Consider the following 21,912-nt stretch of genomic DNA (forward strand, 5'->3'; position numbering starts at 1 on the left):
AGCGAATAAATTTTATGTCGAAGACCAAGCTAATTATTCACACATAAAATTCTTCTACCCTATTCGCCTCTCTTTAAATCAATATAACACTAACCTACATAAACTTACAAGTTAAACACTCACTTAGTGAATACGGGCAATTGTACTCCCATCACTTTCAGCCGGATGACCAACAGGAACAATGCCCAGGTCGCCAAGAATCCAGTTCGGCGCCAAACTTCCTTTAACTGTCCTTTCCCGGACATTAGATGTCCAATGTCAGGCAATCTTACCTGTTTAAAATAAAATAGTAATGTGTGAGTTTCCTTTAATAACGTGGCTTTTACTCAGAGCTGTTAAGTTAATGTAATAAAGAGAACTCGTTGGCGTGATTGAAGAGAAAATAAAATGGAATCGTGTTATAAAACTATCCGTGAGAAAATTTATTTTCTTTGTCCAATAACGTATTAAGTTAGGATGCGTGTTCCTCAACTTAGGCGAGCAAAAGTTAATGACGTTTTCTCAGTTTTAAAGAGTAAAATTTGGTGAGGAATTTAATTAAGTCTAGACTATTATATTCAACTAATACAAAATGAGGGAATGTTTTAAAACGCTGATATGTTTAGCAATTTAATATTCTTTTTGTACTCCAATATCAGAAAAGCCATTCTGTTTAAGATATGCGCTCTTTGTAATTTATTTCTCAAAAATGTTTTGAAAGAAATAGCATACGTAATTTGTTCTTTTTTTTTTTAAAGCGTAATGATGATTTTATTTTACGTTTGCTTAAAAAAAAGTATGCATTTTTATTCGATTTAGCAAACTGTTTCATTAGCAGAACTTTTCTGTTAGTTAGCAAAAAAAGGAAAAATATATATTATGAAATGTACTTAATTGTAAAAATATATATTTTAAAAATTTACTATTACTTAATCAAAATTGCATCCTATTAATCACACGCTTCAGTCCAAATATCTTCTCCACTATAACATGAAATAAATTTTTCTGATTAAAGCAAAAGACATCGTACTTTTGTTATTTGTTAAAATGGAAAATTTTTAAACTGTTACATAAAAACCAGTTAGGGATTTTGACGACAGCTGGTCAATTTGTTTAATTCTCCGGGATCGTACTTAACACAATGCTGATAAAAAATATTTCCAGTATTAGACGGATACTGGTCAAGACTGATATGTTTACTGATAGAGATTAACTAATACGTGGCTTTTCTCTTCATTTAACGCAAATGATGGTTAATAACATCAAAAAGTCCTGAAGAAGGTTTGTCCTGATGCTTGATCCAAGAAATCCTTTTTCTTCTTGATTGGGTGTAAAAGTATAAGGCTACGGCTTTGAACTTCGATAGCCGTAAATCTGTAAAAAGGATAGGTAATTCAAAGCCGATGATAAAGAAAGGAGAAATATAATATTTCATTTATCTTATTTTAATTTTATTTTATATTTATTTTTATATTTATTTATTTATATTTATTTTTATATTTATTTATTTATATTTATTTTTTATATTTATTTTTTTATATTTATTTCTATGATTTATTTTTTTTACATTTATTTTTTTAAATGTATCTTTTTATGTTTTTTTATATTTTGTATCTCCTGTCTTTTTTCAAGTTTTTAATGACTTCATTGAAAATCGAACTTCGTTGCTTCGAATGACAAACAAAAAAATTTTTTTGAATTAAATACATTAAAACCATTCATAGAAATATTATTCCATTAAAAACGCTTGTTAGAGAATAGACGTTTAAATGTACAGATTACAGAATATAACATTTGTTTTCTATTTTTATGAACATTGTATTTTAATTTTTAGTTCCTATATTAAGTTATTACTAATTACTTTTTTCTGCAAAAATTCTATTTTTTCTAAAAAAAATTATGGAGTTGCTGTTATTTAATTATCCTCAAAATATTTGCACACGATTTGAAAGTAGTAGAAAATTTGCACGAATGAATTAAAGTGTCAAGCAATAGCTCGTTTTTCAAATTATTCAGGAGTGGGCTTTTGATGAAAAATGCCATGATACCATAACATAATATATTATTGTGTATTGTGCTGTCATCTAGTGAAAAATTTTTATGCTTGTAAAATACATATCTGGAAGCAATATTAAGTTATAGTTTGATGTAGAAGTTTTACTTTTTGAAAAAGTGTGATTCGTTATTACATCGGCCCATCTGAGTCCAACAATTGATGAAATTTAAAAGTTTTAGCTGACTACCGTCCATACTTTGAAAATAGGTGTTTCTTCCTCAATAATCAATTTTATAACTCAATTAGCAGTTGACACGAATTAATTAGACTTTTAAAATATGCATTTTTGACTGTGAACAGTCAGTCAGGGAGCTGACCTCACATCAGAAAGGTCCTGAGTTCGAATTCCGGACAAAGCATGGATGCTCTTTCATTCTCTGTACTATCTGTCCTTACCGTGGGAGCATTGTTGGCTCACCTAATATGGTGCTCCTGAAACAATGGCAAACAAATCTACCCTACTGATGCCTGCATGACGAGAGGGCATAGGGGAGAAAAAAGACAGACAGTTATGGTTAGAAAGAAAGTTCCACAAGAAGCACTTAAGAATAATTTGAATAATAATTCAGATTTATTTGAGAAGAAGAATATGTCAAAGATTCTGGCATTTTTGAAACTTGAATATTCAAATTTTACTAACCTTGTGTAAGATGATAAAATCGTATACACAGCATAATCCAATCACAGTTATTCCTTGTTCTTTGGAGAAAGTAGCCAGCGTCACCAAACACAAACAACATCCAAAGGAAAACCATTCTAATGACAAAATTGGAATAATATTACATCAATACCCATTAAAAATAGCAATAGTATAATTTAGTATTATTATTATTTGAAAAGCAATAATTATATTTAATATTAATGGAGGACTAAAAAATGACGGCCCATCTGTCAATCGCGAATTTCGAGATACGGTGTATTACGGATATGACATTTCCTGACAAGCTCCAAATACTACAAAGAATATTGAAACATCCTGTAGGTAGCATATTATACTTTTAATTACCCTCTAGCAGTGGTCCAAACAGGGAAAATTTCATGCTCTCAAAGTGAGAATGAAGTTAGTTGACACTAACTTCACTAGACACTAACACTAACTTAGACTCTCGTCACTAGACACTGACACTAACTTAGTTGACACTTGAATAAAAAAATAAAATTAAAAAAAAGAAAATATTTAACACTTTGTTAACGAAAAAACGAATTCAGCAGAATCAAAATTAACAAATCCCTTCCGTACACCTTATTTACACATGATAAACAAAGGTTAAACAAAAATATCAAAACACTTCAGTATGCAAACATTTATTTCCTTTCGCAGCAAATGTTTTGGAAGATTTAACATGGCAAAAATGTTGAAACATTCTGAAAGATCAGAATTTGAACTTTTAGTAATTATTATGCCAATTTTGCACGTACATAATTTTGCTCGACCAAATGAGGAAAAATAATTAACTTTTTTTATTTAGCTTTAATAACAACTATTTTAAAACATTTCAATGATACTTTAATGTGAGTATATAGAGTGAGGTACCTGTCTTGCGTCACCTGACTCTTCATCTAAAAATATTTGTCAAAGGAAACGAAAGTATGCGATTGAGAGTTACAAGTGAACAGTACAATAAAATGAAAGGTATGTATATAAAAAAAGGAATCCGAATAATAAATGATAATAATGCAGGTACGAATACGAGAAGTCCGAATAAAATAAATATTTACATGATCGAAAAATTAGTATTTACAAATTAACTAACGGGGCGAGTTTATACGTGTTATATATCATAATCTAAGAAGTAAAACTGTTTATGTAATGCATTAATGTAAGCGTATTTAATGCGGCACTTGCCACTTCATCGGATAATATTTGCCAGAGGCAACGAACGAAGAAAATCGAAAGATTAGCGTTAATGTTCATGCTTGATATTCGTTAAATCTCAGTATTTGGCCCGAATTGCCACCAACTGATTCATTTTGATCTGTTGTACATATGCTAAGAAACATAAAATAGTAGTAAGACATATATTAAGAGTAAATGGGTTGGAGCAAGCTCCTAATTTAAGAATTATGATCTTGAGCGCACTAAACTAGTATTGCTTGTCAAGTATAATACATGGGAAAAGAATCCAGTAATAATATGAAATGAGCACTGAATATTATTTACAACTGTACTTAACGTTAATGTTCATGGTTATTGCAATATTCATATTAGAATGTTTTTTTTAATAGTAGTGGTGATGAAAAGAAAAGAAATTTTCTTTTTCACTTTGGTTGAAGTAAATTTCGCATCAGGACATCATTTCTAGAAGCTTCAAGTGTAATCTTTAAAATTTTGCCAACTGTTTCGCTATGAAAATCTTTCGAAACATTAGCTTCTGAAAAAAGATTGTTTACAAAGTGTTTTAACATCTCTATCCAACCGCTGTAAGCATGTATTCACTCCAACTGTAACGGAATTTCCTTAATTCCGGATAATATTTTTCCTAGTGGTTACAAAAGTAATGAATTTATGTTTTAATGAATTGAAAGAATTCTGTTCACCTATAAATGTAAACAATAAAAAGCTACGTAGGTTAAGGACATTCTGGTGAGATTTTATGAGAATTCTGATTGTTTTAAAAATGTCACAGGAAAAAAATATTTTGCAAGAATCTCAAATATTTGATTGTATGTGTATGTCATTTTGTGACTATTAATGTCATTATTGAAATCAGAGAATTGTATAATTTATTGATGGGCAACATTTTGGAATTTAAGAAGCAGTAAGAATCTGATTAGATTATTTACCTGTCGTGAACCGTTTCGTAGCAGCTGTGGTGTAGCTTAAAAAGGACAATAAATAAAATAAAGAAGACAAAATTTCTGCTCGGCCAACAACTCCCGTCACCTGAAAGAATTAACAAAACGAAAAGAATGAAAACCATTAAATATGTTTGTAAATAAAAGAATGAAAACCATTAAATAAATAATAAGTAGTAAGATGTTCTAGTGAAGAAACAGTTTTTACCAATGAATGAACACTAATTTTTCCAGTTAATGAACACTTAATTTGTGACTTTTTAAATGTTATGCTCTTTATGAATTCATTACTAAAAAATACTCTTTATGAATTCATAAGCTACACCAATATCTAAAAAGAAGACTTTTTTAGAATTATAACATATAACCACAATTAAAGTAAAAATTTTACATTTTTTTTCAGTCATTAAATGGAAAGTAAAGTGGGATTGAACACTGAATAAAATAAAGCAATGTTTTTCTTTTTTCTTTCTCACAATTTGATAGCCGATTCTGAATCATGAATATTTTCTATTATGTTAACCGATGATTTTTTTTATTATTATTATTTTATTACTTTTTTGTTTACTCTTTTCCCCCTTATTTCATGAAGTTTTTTTTTTCTTTTTAAGAATTTTTTCTTTCTTCCTATTCAATATACTTTCTTGCTTTAATTTTTTTCAGCTCTTTCAGTCTCTTTAAAACTTTGCCATTTTTCTGAAGTTAATGCAGAAAGTAATTTATTTCTTTTTATTTTGATTTGACCTTTCTCTTTTTTCCCAATATTTGGCCAAAATTTTCCTGTACCATTTCTGTCGTTTGACGAAAATTCATCTCTCGTTGACTTATATCTAGTGGGTCTTCAGTAGTACTTAACATTTTCTGACCTTGATTACTTAAAGAATCATTTGCTTTTTCAACTAACAATACCTCAAAAGCACCTTCTCAAAATCAATTTTCAAGATATATTCATCAATGTTAGTTGTTTCAACTTCAGTGCCAAAGTTTGTCTTAACAAAGTATTCTTTTTGAAATACATACTTCTTCCATATTGAAAAAAGTACAGGCTATTGGTAGCTTGGAAGATCAGACTCATCAGTTAATGTTACGTTAAAAATTTCAAACATATCTGGAGGGATTTCATTCTCAAGCCTCTGAAAAAATTGTGCATCGTTACTCTTGAAGTATGTTTTTGTTAATGAGTTTTCTTACTCGTTAACTCCTTCTACCTGTTCTGCATGCATTTGTCAAAGTCAACGTTTTCACCATCAAATACCAATTTCTTAAAAGCATTTTAAATTTTAATTTCATTAATTGATGTATCAAAAGCTTATCTAAAAATGGGTGTAAAAATCCCTCAACATATTGTCTTAAAACCTTTCGTTTCCAAGAAAATTTCCATATAGCCTTCAAAGCTCGAAATACACCTATATCACAAGGCATAAGTACATTCGTAGCATTAGGAAGAAATCTAAACAAGAGAATTTGTTTTGATGAACAAAACTTACTCAGTTTTAAATTTATATAAGATTTATGCCCTAGCAGAAGCAAAATATAAAATTTGATAGCATTTTCAATTAGCCATGGATAGAAGCAGTTTACAATATATTCGTAAAAGGTTCGTGCGATCATTCATTCTGAATCATTTATTCCAATGAAATATTCAGCAAGAACTGATTCCGCAATATCTCGAGGAATTCTTCTGTAAGCAAAAACTACCATTGGAGGTACTTTTTTTCCACTGGCTAAAAAGTTGGCCAAAACTGTTGTTTTTTCTTTTTCCTTCCCAGGAACAATAGAATATGAATCCTTATACTTTTTTAAGGCCTAAGATTTTTTCAATTTTAGGACAGCATTCAACTCCTGCTTCGCCCGCATTGCTGATGTGATCACTTTCTAAAAGAATGTCAGAGCTATTTTCGTCTTCAAGGTTCCTCTAAATTCTTTAAACCACTCTCGAATGTTAACCTCGGTAGAGGATGCCTTGCCTTTAGAAATTATCTCTGCATTGCGCTAAGTTATTAGTGAATATGAGTTATCAGTGGAAGTTAAAAGCTTTACTCATTTTTCACCAAGATGACTGTCTTTGAATGGATTTTTCCTCTTCGTTTCACAGTTACGTTAACACGTTGAATGCCACGCTAATTTTACATGGCGCGGTTAAAGTGATGAATTATATAAGCCTACGAATTGTTTAGTAACAGTGGTGGATAAAAATCTACTAAATTGAATTTATTAAACCAAGAATCACAATTAATAAACTACCACTTGAAAATATTTATTAGCTTTCCGGAGCAAGTAGGCATCTCTGTGTATATAAATAAAACTACTTTTGTGTGTTCGATTGCATTAATTTCTTCAAACCATCTTAATAACGATAATAATGTAAAAAATTAAAAATTTTACTCGAATAATGTGTTTCTAATAATCTTGGTTCGTCGGTGACCCCCATGGCACTACGAAAAAACTCAGTGCCGGTCACCGGTGACCCCTATGGCACTCAAAGTGTTAAAGACCGCATTCGCCGGAAAATCTATTTCCAGTGAAGGAACATGCCTGTTCCGTCACTCGTTAGTTTTTTTCTTCTTTTTTTTTTCTTGTATTTCTATCTGAATTTTGATGCATAATATGACTAAAGGTACAGGAAAATTGCAATTTTTCTTTTCATTAACGTGGAAAAATCCCAGTAAATGAACACTTATTCATTCTTTAGTTTTTCGTCATTTGGGGTTCCAGTTAATAAACACTCCGTTTTCTTTCGAACTCCTAATTAACTTCTCAACTTTTTTTTTCTTTCTTAATAAAGTATTTCAAATAAACTACTATCTGAATTATTTAAATTTAAGCTCACCGCTTCAGTGTGCAATGGATGAACAGCAAAAAGGAATGCAGCAAGAAACGCAGTTTCATCTGACACAAAAAGTTCACAGGTTCTAGAAAAAGAACAAAACAAAATGAAAACAAAATAATGTATTTATCCCCGCCTCCAACAACAGAAGTCCCCATGCTGTTTTTGAAAGTTAGTTTGCTTAGATTACTTAAAAAGTGAACCAGTTTGCGCATAAAACAAATTTTATTATAAAAAATAGCTAAGAAAATTTATCGTCTTTCATTCTATTTTATATAAAACTATAACAAAGTACGTATGATGTAAGACAATGAATGAAATTTCTTTTATCATGTTGGCAACGCGGAGCTAATAGAAACAGAGCTATAAACTGAGTAGAAATGAGAAGTTAAAAGCAATCTGTTCTTATAAGTAAACAAACTGAACTATATTCTTGTTTTAATTATACTTATTAAGTTACATAATAATTCGCAGCTATATTTTAAATTCAATGTTGATTCATAAATTACTCTGTAGGAGATACAAATTTTAAATTTAAAAAAAAAAAAAAGCATCAACGAAAACCGACGCTACTGCTTATGCTGAATGACGCTGCATCTCGATTTAACTAATATTTTTAATTCAACCCTAAAATATATATATATATATATAGTACCAATAAAATAAGTGAANTGCTCGCTCCTTATATATATATATTGAATAAAATGTATATTATTCTCCCTTTATGCATCATATAATGTGTTCTTGAGGCCAAACTGAAAATAAGTGAAATACATATTTCATAGTATACTATAAAATAGTTAATAAGTTTTGCTACAGTATAGAAATCTAGATATAAAATATTCCAAACTAACCTTTATTTATGGTCAGCTTAATGGAAAGAGGCTCTAAATGCCTTTTAAAAAAATCCGGTGTTTCTTTTATTCTTTTATTCAATTATACAACATTTATTCAGTTTGCCAAGTCTTTAAATTTTGCAGATCACGGTGGATGAAGCAATTATCCACCGAGATCTATTAAATTGCAGCTAGTAACGACCTTATCCACTGAAAATTAGCCGATGAAACAATAATCGCTCAGTGCTTCATCCTCTAATCGAACTTATCTTAGACTGTTTTCACAGTATACGTAATTTCAAAGTAATTTTGACACTTAATTGCAATTTTGATTTTGTAATTTCGATAATAATGATTGAATAACAATTCCTGAACCACAACTGAAAGAAGTATATACCTACCTTTTGTATAATAAACAAACCAGGGCATGTAAAGCAATATTAACTAAATGATATCCAAGTGGCTGAAGTCCATGAATTAAGTAATTTAGACGGTAGGTGAGTACACACACTGGCCTGTAAGATTTATGACTTTGTTCCTAAATATAAAAAAAATTATATATATATAGCCATTTACAGAAACGTCTTGCTTCTCTCATAATTTATAAAGTAGTAGAAAAGTAATAAATAAATTTCGTAAAGTTTAAGTCAAATCTAGTTGATTAAGTAAAGACAAATATATGCATGCGCATGAAGATTTTTCAACGTGGTACCATGACATTACTTTCGGCATTAAGAATTTTCTAAAACTTAAGCATAATTAATGTATTTTGTATACGGATGTTAGAATAATTATTTTACAATATTCGGTAAAATAATTTAAGATTTAACTTTAAAAATCAGATTTCCGCTTTAAAATATAAATGCTGCTAAGAAATTCAAATTTACTAAGCAAATTACTAATTTTTGAGATTTCGGGAAAAATTTCTCAACAGAATTGAGCAAGTTGACATTCTTGTTACCTAAAATCCTTATTCATATGCAAAGTAAATAGTTCGGTTTTTCTCTTAACATTGAATTTACGAGTTAGCTTCCACACTAGGACAGCAAACTATTTTACTTTCAGTGAAAAAAAAAATGGGAAACAGCGGCGTTTTATAAATAATGTTAAATTATTTATGCATCGAAATAGAAGATTATTATTAAGTCAAACATAGAGAATCGTACTTTGAATATTAGTTATGCTTACAATAAGGCATATGGTATATTTTTCATTGAATGAGAAAATTTGTAATATCTTTATTACCTCGGTCCACATATAGGTGGACTATCGCTTCTTGCCTTCTAAACACACGTTATAAGATACTTTATAATTTTATTCTCACTGAAACATTCGTGGATGTTTGAGCTTTCTGTGGATTCCAATGTATACAGAAAATGTAAGCTGTATGTGCAGAATTCCCCATAAACAAAAGTAATTTTTGAAAAATGACGCTAAGTTCAACTCATAAGTAAACTCATCAAGTAAATTCTCATAGTATTATGATGAGTATTTAATTTTACAGCTATTTAGTAATATTTTTTGCTTATTTTAATTTATTGTTTTTTATTAAAGTACATGCATATATTTAAAACATTTAAAGTTTTGTGTTTTTTTTTCCTTAACTTTGAAATTTTACCCCCAGGAAATAAATATTTTTTAATATTAATATTAGATTCTTTTCAGCAATTATTAAATTAACGTGATTTGCATAATTAAAGAGGTTTTGAAACTGAAATTTAATCCTGTATTGCATTGCACTTAGATAAAACATTTTTTCTTAGTAATTTTTATCGAAATAATTATTATATTAATTTATTATTGCATTTAAATAGACCATAATATATGCATTAATGCGACCATATGCATTTTTGTTCCAATTTTTGGTGCAATTTGGCATTTCAAATATATATATTCTTTTACTTAGTTAAAACCCGATGTCCACAAAATTATTTCCCCCTGACGGTATAAATCATCTTTTGTTTATCTTATTATGACTTACATACTTTTATAACTGTAAAATATTTTTTACTACATTCTGTTTTACTTCAGTAGTGAAAAGGTTAGGTCGGAGGAAAGATATCATAGACTAATATTTTTAAACAACGAAAATAAGTTTTAAGATTAATTTACAGCTACAATTAGTATCATATCTACATATCCTATATAGTCTTCGGTGTTAAAAACATACTTTTTGCATGGGTGTTCCCCAAAAATCATTTTGCAAAAGATTTGACCATGGACTTGTTGGTCTTAGATCTCTGTTTTCTCGGATGGCTGATATATCATCAAAAACAAATCCACACTCCAGAGCTCCTAAGTAACATAGACACGCTCCAGCATACAACAAAGCATATCCAAGAACAGCTATCTGCAAAGAAAAAAGAAATCACCGTTAATTGGATCAACCGTCTTATACTAGTTTGTTGATGGGGCATAAAGGATAAAGGTGACCTAGCAGTAAAAATTATTGCTTCTGTTTGATGAAACGATTATTTAGGTATTCCTTGCTTTAATGTAAGCGTATTTAATGTAGTATATCTGCCTTTCGACACTTGCCACTTCGTCGGATAATATTTGCCAGAAGCAACAAACAAAGGAAATCAAAAGTTTTGTTTTAGGTCTCCATTCAAAGTGAATGAACATACAGTGTTTCTTTTTTTTCAACTAAATTTTTGTTTTTTTTTATGTATGAATATCGGGTTGATAAATTTTATTTAAACCGATTTCGCCCTCCACTTAATTCAAACATGCCACATGAAAGGCCATTTAGGTACAATTATTTAGAGTTAAGGCTTCTATAGTGTTCGAAAAATTAATCAAACTTCAGCAATCTCTAGTCTTAAATTCTTTACCAGTGTATAAAATCTCTCGCAGAAAGTGGAGTAGTAAAAGTAAAGCTTTTTCTTTCTTATTTTATACTTAGATTTAAAAGTTTAATTAAAAATTTATTTAAATTAAATTTAACTAGGAGGCTTCGCCCCCTGCTCGCTCGCGCTCGCCAACCCCCAGAACTGCTTTCACAGTTCATTTCGGCCGATGCTCGCTTTGCTCGCTCCTTGGATACGTTCTTAACGTCTAGCTTTTGTATACTTTTTTGAACACTGAAGTTCCGAAAACTTTTCACTGTAGAAAATTCTAAACCTGTGCATTTCAATATTAATTTGAAATTGCAAACAGTTCACATATTTTTCTTAATCACACTATTCTAAATTTCAGTTGTTGCGAAAAGTAACTGTTGTAAGTTTTGTTTCAAAGTCTTTCCCACCAGAGGGCTAAAACCATGTGTTGTAAAACAATATGAAATAGTACTGAAAGCCGGATGTAAAGCATCGGCTTCGATGAAGATTATTTTGTGAGAATTTTTTTTGATAATTCGGTGAGAATTCACCCGATTAGACATATGATGCTCACTACGTGCTCTTGCGTACCGAAGCCTATCAATTAAAACGTATTAACCATGTGTTGTAAAACAATATGAAATAGTACTGAAAGCCGGGTGTAAAGCATCGGCTTCGATGAAGATTATTTTGTGAGAATTTTTTTGATAATTCGGTGAGAATTCACCCGATTAGACATATGATGCTCACTACGTGCTCTTGCGCGCCGAAGCCTATCAATTAAAACATATTAGCGTTTGATATAATATAGATTAGCCATATGATGCTCAGTACGTGCTTTTGCGCGCCGAAGCCCATAAATTAAAAATGAAAACTGTTGCCAACGCGAGAAAAGAAATATCATCGATTTTATTGATACATGCGTATTAGCGTTTAATATAATATAGATTAGCCATATGATGCTCAGTACGTGCTTTTGCGCGCCGAAGCCCATAAATTAAAAATGAAAACTGTTGCCAACGCGAGAAAAGAAATATCATCGATTTTATTGATACATGCGTATTAGCGTTTTATATAATATAGATTTTAACAATTATTACAGATGAATTGATTAAACATGTATGAGAATGGTTGAAATTCATACGTTGGTGTGTTAAAGCTATAGCAATTGATATAAAAATGCAATTATCTGTAATTGATTTTTTGATTTATATTTTATTACCACTTCGGAGAATCCTTTTTGGAAAGAGCAAAAGATGGCAGTTGGCATTCTTGTGACCACAGTTAATGTGTATTTTAAGAATTTTTCAAAGAAATGAAGCAACAAGAATATGCATGTTCATGATCGCATGTTAACATTTATGAAAAAATATTATGTTTTCAAATTAAGACGATTCTTTGCGAAAAATACGTGATTAAAAATATCAAAACCTATTTAATTGTGGAAAATAATGAAGAGGTGATAATTACAAACACTTTTAAGTTTCAACAGGCTAATGGTTGTGATGACTTTTAATTTCGTTTCACATCATAGAGGAGAAATGTAAATAGGGCGCGTACATCACTATAATTTTTGTCCTGACAAAGAAACAATGTGTTTGGAGGCCGCATCAAGAGAAAAATTTTCTACTTTCCGTTTCGCCTTGTCATTTATAGGAAGAAAAGCGATGCGGGAATTTAAACACAAAAATCTTGAAATATGCAGTTTGTTGTGCTGCCTTTGGTTAAGCAGAAAAAATTGTTAAACGGAGACCTAATACATTTTGGAATTACATTCGTTGTATTTACTATATTTATGAACTTCCAGCCAGTACATCTTTTCCTTAAAACATCATATGACTCCTGATTATTTCATGTTATTTTGTCCTAACTCCAAATGTATATTTTTTAGTATCAATAACGATTTTTAAAGAATAAATTCTCAATTATTTTTTGTTAATTTCAGAAGCTTGTTGTAAATTAATTGAGTTAATAAAATACATTTGCTAACAGAGAAGATGGGTTATGAAAAATTATTATAAAACTAGCTGATAAATAAAGCAAAATGTTTTTAGCACACTACACATTAATAAGCAATTTTTCATGCAACCATACATTGCTTACTTTTCATTCTAATAATTTTCACAAATCAGGAAAATAGTAAAATATCAAAATAAGAAAAAACGGACTGTATTTAAAGTAAAATTGTATTGTCTTAAAAAAATTTCTTTTATATTTAAGAAAATCCACGCTGGCCTATTTCGCGTCTTTATAAAGTATATTTCTTGACGAAACTGAGGCAATTTTATCATAAGCACTTCTTCTATTTACCCCTTTTTTGTACCATCATACATCGCCAATTACTACAAATTATTCAAATTTTAAAAAGTATAATGAAAGTAAAAAATAATGAAAACAAAGAAAAATGAAAAAAAAAAAACGCAATAAAAGCTTTTGGAAACGCAAACCAACGGCACAAAGCGCAATCAACACATTAAAATGTGCGGCTTTTGAAAAATAGCGTTAACGTAAAGGTTTTGCCTAGAGTAAGGCAAAAGCTGTATTTAAAGGCACGCGTTATTTTTTTGCGTTAATTTTCGCGCATGCGCTGTAAAGCTTAATTAGCTGAAAACCGTTACGTAACGCAAAAGCTCTCTATTAACACCCTTTCTCCGTAACTTTCGATTATTATGTTGAGAAAACCACGTTTTTACAAAATCAATTTCAGAAAAAAAGTAAAATTGCTTTTTAAAAAAATTCTTGCATAACATGACTTGCATAACATGACTTTTTTCGATTATTGGTTAATTATATTTTTAACATTTATCGATTAATTACATTTACAATATTTATCGATTATCGGCTGTCACGGACATTTTACTTTCCCCGAAAACAAGCTTGAAATAAATTGGTTTTACAGCCAGTTTTTTTTTTCTCTCCCATTTCTGGATAAAACTCTTTGCGAGAGGTTTTTCGTGACACAGTGCCCAGAGCAGCACTTGAATAAGGAGCTCTTAAAAAATTAAATATTTTTGAAATTGCGAAAATGTAAAAAAAAAAAAATTTTATTGTTTACTTTATGTGGCTTGATTTACAAAATTTATTAAAAACTTTTTGCTTTCCTTAACAAGTTAAAAAATTTATGTTTCATTTGTTTAATTTTTGTTTCAATTGACCCAGTTAGTGAGATATTCTAAAAAATTAAACCTATAACAAGTTATAGAGTTACTTTTACTAGTCCATAACAGTCAGCTGTAATCTATAAAACACATAACAAGTGTGCAAGTTTTTTCTATAATTCGAAAATACAAGATTCAAGTGCCACGACTCTGCGTTGAAATATTTCTTCGGCAATTTTTAAGTGACCCACTTAGTCTTAAACATCTGAGCAGGAACAGGCCCAAGCTGTTAATACAAACAGTGCATTTGCACTAGCAAGAGAAATTGTTCTCTATTTCAACTGAAATCGTGATGTGTTTCCATTTCTGCAGTCTGATTCATTATATAAAGTTCTATAATAATATTCGATTAAAATATAATAATAAGACCGAAATAAGCTACAGTAAAATATACTTTAAGACTATATGAAATTTTTCAATACGTTTTTTAATTTAAATGGTCCCAGGATCCATCTTCAAGGAGTGTAGCTGTGGCCTCAGTATGTCTACAGCCAGTCAGATCCTGCGTTATGGTCAGTCATTACCAATTTCGCAATAAAGTAATGATTAGAATTTCTTTTTTACTGCCATTACTTTATTTTTCCGAAAGTTGTCGGCCCTGAAATGATTACCTATTTTAAAATTGTCGGTCCTGAAATAATGGTTCTAGGAAAAAAAGGTACCGGAAAAAAAGGTACGGAAAAAAAGGTCCCGGAAAAAAAGGTACCTGGAAAAAAAGGTCCCAGAAAAAAAGGTACGGAAAAAAGGTCCCCGGTAAAAAAGGTACCTGTGTAGGGAAAATTCTGTAGGGGAAAATATTTGAAATGAGAAGATTAGATTGAAGCGCTTTTTGCTGTTCCGTGCATGATTTTTTTTTTTCGTGTCGCGCGTTTTCAACTAATTAAAAAGGACCAATACTTTCACCTCCAATCACGAATAAACATCCAACACATAAATTCTCCAAACTTCCCCGATTGGCTACTTTAAGCCTCACATTAGCAACTTCTTCACAAAATATAATTTAAAATAGAAAATAACACATTTTTCACTTAAAAAAATTAACAAAAAAAAAGTAAAACATTATTGAAAAATTTAAATAGTATCTTCCCGCTTTAAAAAATAATCAAAGAAGAATAAATAAATGAAATAAAATTTTAAAAAAAAAGCGTAATACAACCAGCCCATAAGTCCCCCCCCCTTACCCTTCTCCTTACCTCAATGATCTAATCTGAATTATTACAGATAAAAAGAATATTCATTGAAACAGCGAGAAGCATTCATGTTGCCCAGAAAGCGAGAGGGGAAATATCCCTACAGATTTTCCCTATGGAGGTACCTTTTTTACCGGGACCTTTTTTTCCGGGACCTTTTTTTCCAGGGACCTTTTTTTCCGTACCTTTTTTTCCAGGGACCTTTTTTTCCGTACCTTTTTTTCAGGGACCTTTTTTTCCGTCTACCGAAATAATCACCTATGTTAAAATTGTCGGCCCTGAAATGATCACTTATTTTAAAATTGTCGGCCCTGAAATCCTATTATCACCTATTATCACTGTTCTTCTACCGAGTGCCCTATTTATTAGCAAGAGAAGGTGGTGACGAACAGGTCAAGTGTTGAGGATGCCAGGAGAGATATTAGCAAAAGTTTTGCTTTCCTGGTTTCCTAATGACCGGAAAAAGAAGACCTAGAATCATACGCCAATGATAAGGTACTTTTTAATAGGTTGGTAAAGACCATACACCAGAAAGCATGGAAAAGTAGAGAGTTATATGCCTAACGGCAAATGGCATGAAAAGTCTAAATTAGGAAGTCTGGCCGATCCCAAAAGGATCAACGGTTTGAAAAATTAGTTACAGAAAAATAGAAAGAAGTAGTGAAAGAATAGTAAGAAGAAAGTAGTGGGCGGCTTTACCGGTACAATTTTGAGTCTTACGAAACATATTTTATAGATACATTTTATTTGTTTATAGCAAAAAAAAGTATAGAGTAAATTTATAATTTAGTTTTAGAATTTTTCAACCTTTTAAGCTTATTAATTAAAAAAAAATCCAATAATTTCCTTTCAACATATAATCTTGTTAAAATAAAAATTCTCGTAAGTAGAATTTTGCATACAAAAGGGCTAAATTTTTTTTTTTTTTTTTTTTTTTTTTTTTTACTAAATGGGAATGGGCTAAATGGATTTTTTTCTGAATGGGAAAGAGCTAAATGGATTTTTTAAATTATCTTTTTGAATATTTTTTTTAATGAACAAGTTAAATTTTAATCATGCATTAATGCGCAGAAAAATTTGCTCATCATGTCGAATAGTTCTGCACTTATATAAATATTTTGAAATACGCTATTAGCCCACCTCCTCAAATTGCAACGGTATTTACGACTACAACTCCAAAGAAATTTTACAACTGCTGGCAAAGGTTATGCAATAATATTTTATTCTTAGCTTAATAAATTTATTTACCTACGAAAGGGCCATTTATTTGCATAAAGAATAAATTTAAATACTTTTAATTAGAAATAAAAATAAAAGTCATTTAGTTTATAAGATAAAATTAATTTATATTTCAATGCCTTTTCCTTTGATGGCAAGTATGTTTACTGTCACCCATAAAATGCTATAAAAAAGTGGAAAACTTAATGGCTTTTATTTTATTTTGTTTGAGAAATAAACTTTATAAATGCTAAATATTATACCTTATTATACATTTTCTAACACTTGAATATGTTCATTAATTTTATTCAAATCTACTTCATCAGAGCTGAAGTTATAAACAAATGAAATCCAAATTAAAAGTGGTTAACAGTTTACTATGCAGTCGCCCCCATCCCCCCTAAGCTCTTGGGCGCATTCATCCACCCCCCCCCCCCCAAAAAAANGCCCCCATCCCCCCCCAAAAAAAAAATTGCTAACTTCCCCCTTCCATGTTACCTTGTTCGAAATAGTGCTACTTTGCTTGCATTCTACTCATAATATGACAATGCTTCTTCTATTTATGTACTTAAAAAAAAAATCTCTCGTCTAAATTCCCCCCCCCAAACTATTCGTTTTATTTAGTGTAAAAATTCCCCCCCCCAAGCTTTAAGTGGGCACATCGTGGGCCCACCTTCCCCCTTGATGGGGTCCCCTGTTACTATGAGTTACAAAAATTGATGATAAAAATACTTCCTACGGCTTTAGAAAAGGTGAAAAGATTTTTAAATCATCACACATTTCAATGTTTACATAAAAAGCCAAATGATAAAATAATACTGCCCAAAAGAACTGGCAAATTTAAAAAAAAAATAGTGTTTCTTTTCAAAATTTCTCAGCTTTGATACCATTAGATCCATTTATGTTTGATACCATTAGAAAATATATTTACCGGAAAGCGTAAATGTTGGAAGCTATGCATTAGTCCATAATCTCAAATGGAGTTAGATGTAATACTAGGATTTATTAAGGATATTTAATCTCTAAAAAACTTGTTCGAAACATTTACGAAAAAATAGGAAAGAACGTTTGATTATTTTTCACTATCTTAGTAAATATAAAAAAAAAGATAAATCTTTTCAGAAAAAGAAAAGAAACAGGGATTTAGCTAAATTTAGTTTAGTGAGACTAATGGCACGATTTAGTCTGGCGTTATCCTGTCAAAAACTTTTAACGTCGACTAGGATGATATATTACTTTAAAAGAAGTCACGTCTGCTGTTAAAAAAAAGTTATAGTTTATCGCAGTTTAACTAACACCTTTAATATCCTTTTTTTTTAACATTTCGTTCAGAAAATGTTCGTTTTAGGTACATTTAGGGAGCATGTTATTCAATGATGGTGTTAAAAAAAATGAATGAATAAACTGAAAACATTATTTCTAAACCTAAAATATTATAGGAAGAAAAATAAATAGAATGAAGTTCCGAATAACATACAAGAGGAAAATATAGAATTTATGTGAGAAAATGAATTTTTTTAAAAATTGTAAATTCAAAAAAAAAAAAAAAATGCAAGAAAGAATATTTAATACTAATACCCTTTAACTGTTTAAGAATTTCGGCAGTATCAGATGTCTCAAAAGTAATGTATTGATACTTTAATAAATTAAAGGAATTTTGTCCATCACTTCATATAAATTATTTATATATTTTTGTATATTTTATCGTCATATAAATATATTTTTGTATGTATAAACATAAAAGATATGGCTGACATAAAGTAGTGATATTAAGTTCTGATGAAAGTAATAAAAACTCAATAGGTTTTTAAAATTTCTGCTTTAGTCTACTGCCATTGAAAAAACTATTTCGTAAAAACCTCGAATGTTTAGAGGTATGAAAACGATGTGTCCGTATGTATCGTTTCAAATTTTTCAACACTTTCTAAATTATTTGAATTAGAAGCCCCTAATCCTCTCAAAAAATTGAACAATCCGTTTATCATACTTTGCGAATCGTTAACTTCCATATCTGAAATTGTTTCAAACCCTTGTAAACAGCTCGAATCATTTAGTACTTCCCATTACTCTGATGACTGTTTGTTTCCGAAAATCTAAATCAAAATTTGCTTTTCCTATTTAATTGGAATGAGGTGTTAACGTAAATCAATGTACTCTATTACCATTTTATTAAAAGGCATTTTTTTTTTTTTTATCATTACGAGTTAGGTTAATTATTTCGTTGGACAAACCAGCTTACTATAAGGAATTCAGTTTCCATGATGTTGCCCCCTCATACACAAAAATATTTACTGAATTCTTATTTATTATTTTTATTATTTTGCTATTTTTATTATTTTACTATTTTATTAATTTAATTATTTCTTATTTTACGATAAGGAGGATTATACAGGGTTATTCATAATTCCCTTCGGGGTTTCGAAGCTTTATAGTAAAAAAATGAAGACGAAAATGGCAAAAAAGAACATATGAAATTATTCCGAAAGTATTCAAGTTTTAATTTAAGCAGTTGCCGGTAGATGGCAGTAACATGTACCACTGAAGCCAGTTGTAGTAAAGAAAAATGGCGTTTACAGGTGGAGGGAATTATGAATAACTCTGTATAATGTTAACAATTACGGTAATGATAACTATGTGATAAATGGTGTCTATGTTTAAGAGGTGTTACGTTTTGGACAAATTCCTTAAATCCAGTATTATGAATAAAATAAAGAAAGAGGAAAAGAAATCTTCCAAAACTTTTTTTTTCCACCTTTAATTTCTTCTTTCTGACCGTTCCAGAAGGATTTTCTATTATTTGCTTCTCACTGACTGTAAACGGAAGGCATTCCAATTTTCCGGATCGTTTCTCCGCCTTTTTCCCGTTCCCAGGCCCCGGATCCAGGGAGATGGACATAAATATAGAGTTAAGGAATCCGTCAAGTATCTACTCCATTTGCATTTTCTTTCTGTCAGTTGGAATAGAAAAAAAGGGAGGGGTTTTTTTTCAAAATGGTCAATGCGGGTCTTGGCAGAGAAAACATATTTTTTATTTTCTTATCTGAAGCATGAAAAGGTTTTTCGTATGCAACTTAAGTGGATTGATGGATAGGAATAGAATAGTGGAGCTTTTTCCCGTTCTTCGATTTTATTTCACTTCATTGAGTTTCCGAAGCATTTGATTCCAACCCAAATGTGATTTGTTTGTTTCGGTTAGTTGTTTAGACTTTTATTTTAAAGGACTATTTTTTACTGATGCAGGTGTTCTTTTCAGATATTGATTCTTTTTTAATGTACGTATTTGTATTCAAATTGGTCTGCTTTTCAAGAATTTTAGCCGAAAAATAACATAACATGAATAAATTATTTGCTTAAGAAAGTGATTGCGTTTTTTTTTAAATTTATTTATTAGGAAACTCCCCCTAGAACGTCTATGCTCTCCAATTCCCGGAACTGCTTTCGCAGTTCCCTTTAGATTAGGTACGTTACTTCCGGCTAGCATTATATACTATTTTAAAGACTACAGTTTAGAATGAATAGTTTATAAAACGTTTATCGGCAGAAAACTCTAAATTTACAGATGGTTTCTCTATACAAAATTTTAAACATATACATTTTAGTACTAATTTGAAACTTCAAACAGTTTACATATTTTTAAGCACACAAATCTAAATTTCAGTGTTCATGAGCACAACAGCTATAGGTCTTTTAATTTACCATTAAGTTGTAAAATGTAAGAAAACCAAAAAAAAAAGAGTAAGAGAAATTAGTATGGTCATAAAAAAAGTTAAAACTAAACTAGTATTTGGTAGTTCGAATAAAACTTTGCGTTGAATTCCATGTTAACAATTCAAATTTTTTTGCAGGATTTATTACCCTCTAAATTTTAATTTTTCTATGTACACATCCTGAAATTTTCGAACAACAGCTTCAAGTCCTCGAATGTAGCATAGTAATAAAGTAGGTGAAAATTTAAGTAGTGTTGTGCAATTGAAACAATACTTTTAGTTAATGAGCCATGAACTTCAACTTAAGCAGCATTAAAAATGGCCATTTTAAAATTCAAATAAAATTTTTTTGAAAACACAACTGTTGATTTGGGCATTTAATGAAACAACACTGATAGAATTGAAAGATTTCACCCTCGATAGAATAACATACAATTGACCATGTCTAAACACTGCTTTAGTTATATCTAAACAAATTTTATGAGTATCTGGACTTTGATCTGAACTTTATTTATGATCATTGTTCTTATGTTCTGCAGCATATCGTTCCACATGTGCTGTGAAAATACCGCTGGATCGACTAAATTTGAAGACTGCCCAACTTGCCGTCCCAAGTGGTCCCAGATATGCACGTTTAGAGTCAATTCAGGGCCAGCAGACCAGAAAAAGGTGGTAATGCTGAGAAGGCATTCCTGCGACACCCTTGATGTGTGTGATCGCGCATTGTTTGTTGAAAAATGGCTCCCGGAAGTTCGCCAGAAGTAGCAAAAATGTAGTTGAAGAATGTCACGAACTTTCCACTGGTCTGTCATGTTGCCATGGATCAATATTAGGGGTGATCAAGTGTCATATGCTATGACAACCCATACCATCAAAACCTACAGTGTGCTGTTATACAGTGTAGTCATGATCGCGGCATTCACTACGGGGATATTATACTCATACACGATGGTCATCACTGCCCAAATTAAATCTGGAATTTTCACTGAAAACGACTTGGTTCCATTCGGTTGCAATCCAATCTCGTCAAGAACGACACCACTACAGCGGGTGGGCGGAAATTAATCCAGCCTACTCTGTACAGAATCACACCGCTTTTATAGCTGGTGAGATGGTACGGGATTCCCTCACATCTGACACACGGTCATGCCTAATAATGATTCTCGGCGTCATGAGAGCTCAGCTATATAATCTTAAATCCTTCAGCCGCATGTGTTGCCTCTCATGGCAAGCTACCCCAAGAGCCTGTTTTTAGTAAGACAGTAATTGACCACGCACATCATGGGTGTCACAGGAATGCGTCCGCCTCATTACCACCTTTCCCTG

The 21,912-nt window shown here is 30.7% G+C and overlaps 1 protein-coding gene across 1 annotated transcript in view; it reads right to left on the minus strand.

Moving 5' to 3' along the window:
* The window catches only part of LOC107453034 (protein O-mannosyl-transferase Tmtc3), a 105,264-nt gene that overhangs the window by 77,545 nt on the left and 5,807 nt on the right, over window positions 1-21,912 (minus strand). The window contains exons 2-7 of the mRNA XM_016069693.3: window positions 10,665-10,844; window positions 8,896-9,032; window positions 7,662-7,743; window positions 4,820-4,919; window positions 2,676-2,791; window positions 124-272 (exon numbers count right to left, since the gene is read on the minus strand). Coding sequence (XP_015925179.1) covers window positions 124-272; window positions 2,676-2,791; window positions 4,820-4,919; window positions 7,662-7,743; window positions 8,896-9,032; window positions 10,665-10,844 — 764 coding nt within the window. The remainder of the gene's footprint in view (window positions 1-123; window positions 273-2,675; window positions 2,792-4,819; window positions 4,920-7,661; window positions 7,744-8,895; window positions 9,033-10,664; window positions 10,845-21,912) is intronic.

The sequence above is a fragment of the Parasteatoda tepidariorum genome, chromosome 10 (genome assembly GCF_043381705.1).
Source record: "Parasteatoda tepidariorum isolate YZ-2023 chromosome 10, CAS_Ptep_4.0, whole genome shotgun sequence".
NCBI lineage: Eukaryota > Metazoa > Arthropoda > Arachnida > Araneae > Theridiidae > Parasteatoda > Parasteatoda tepidariorum.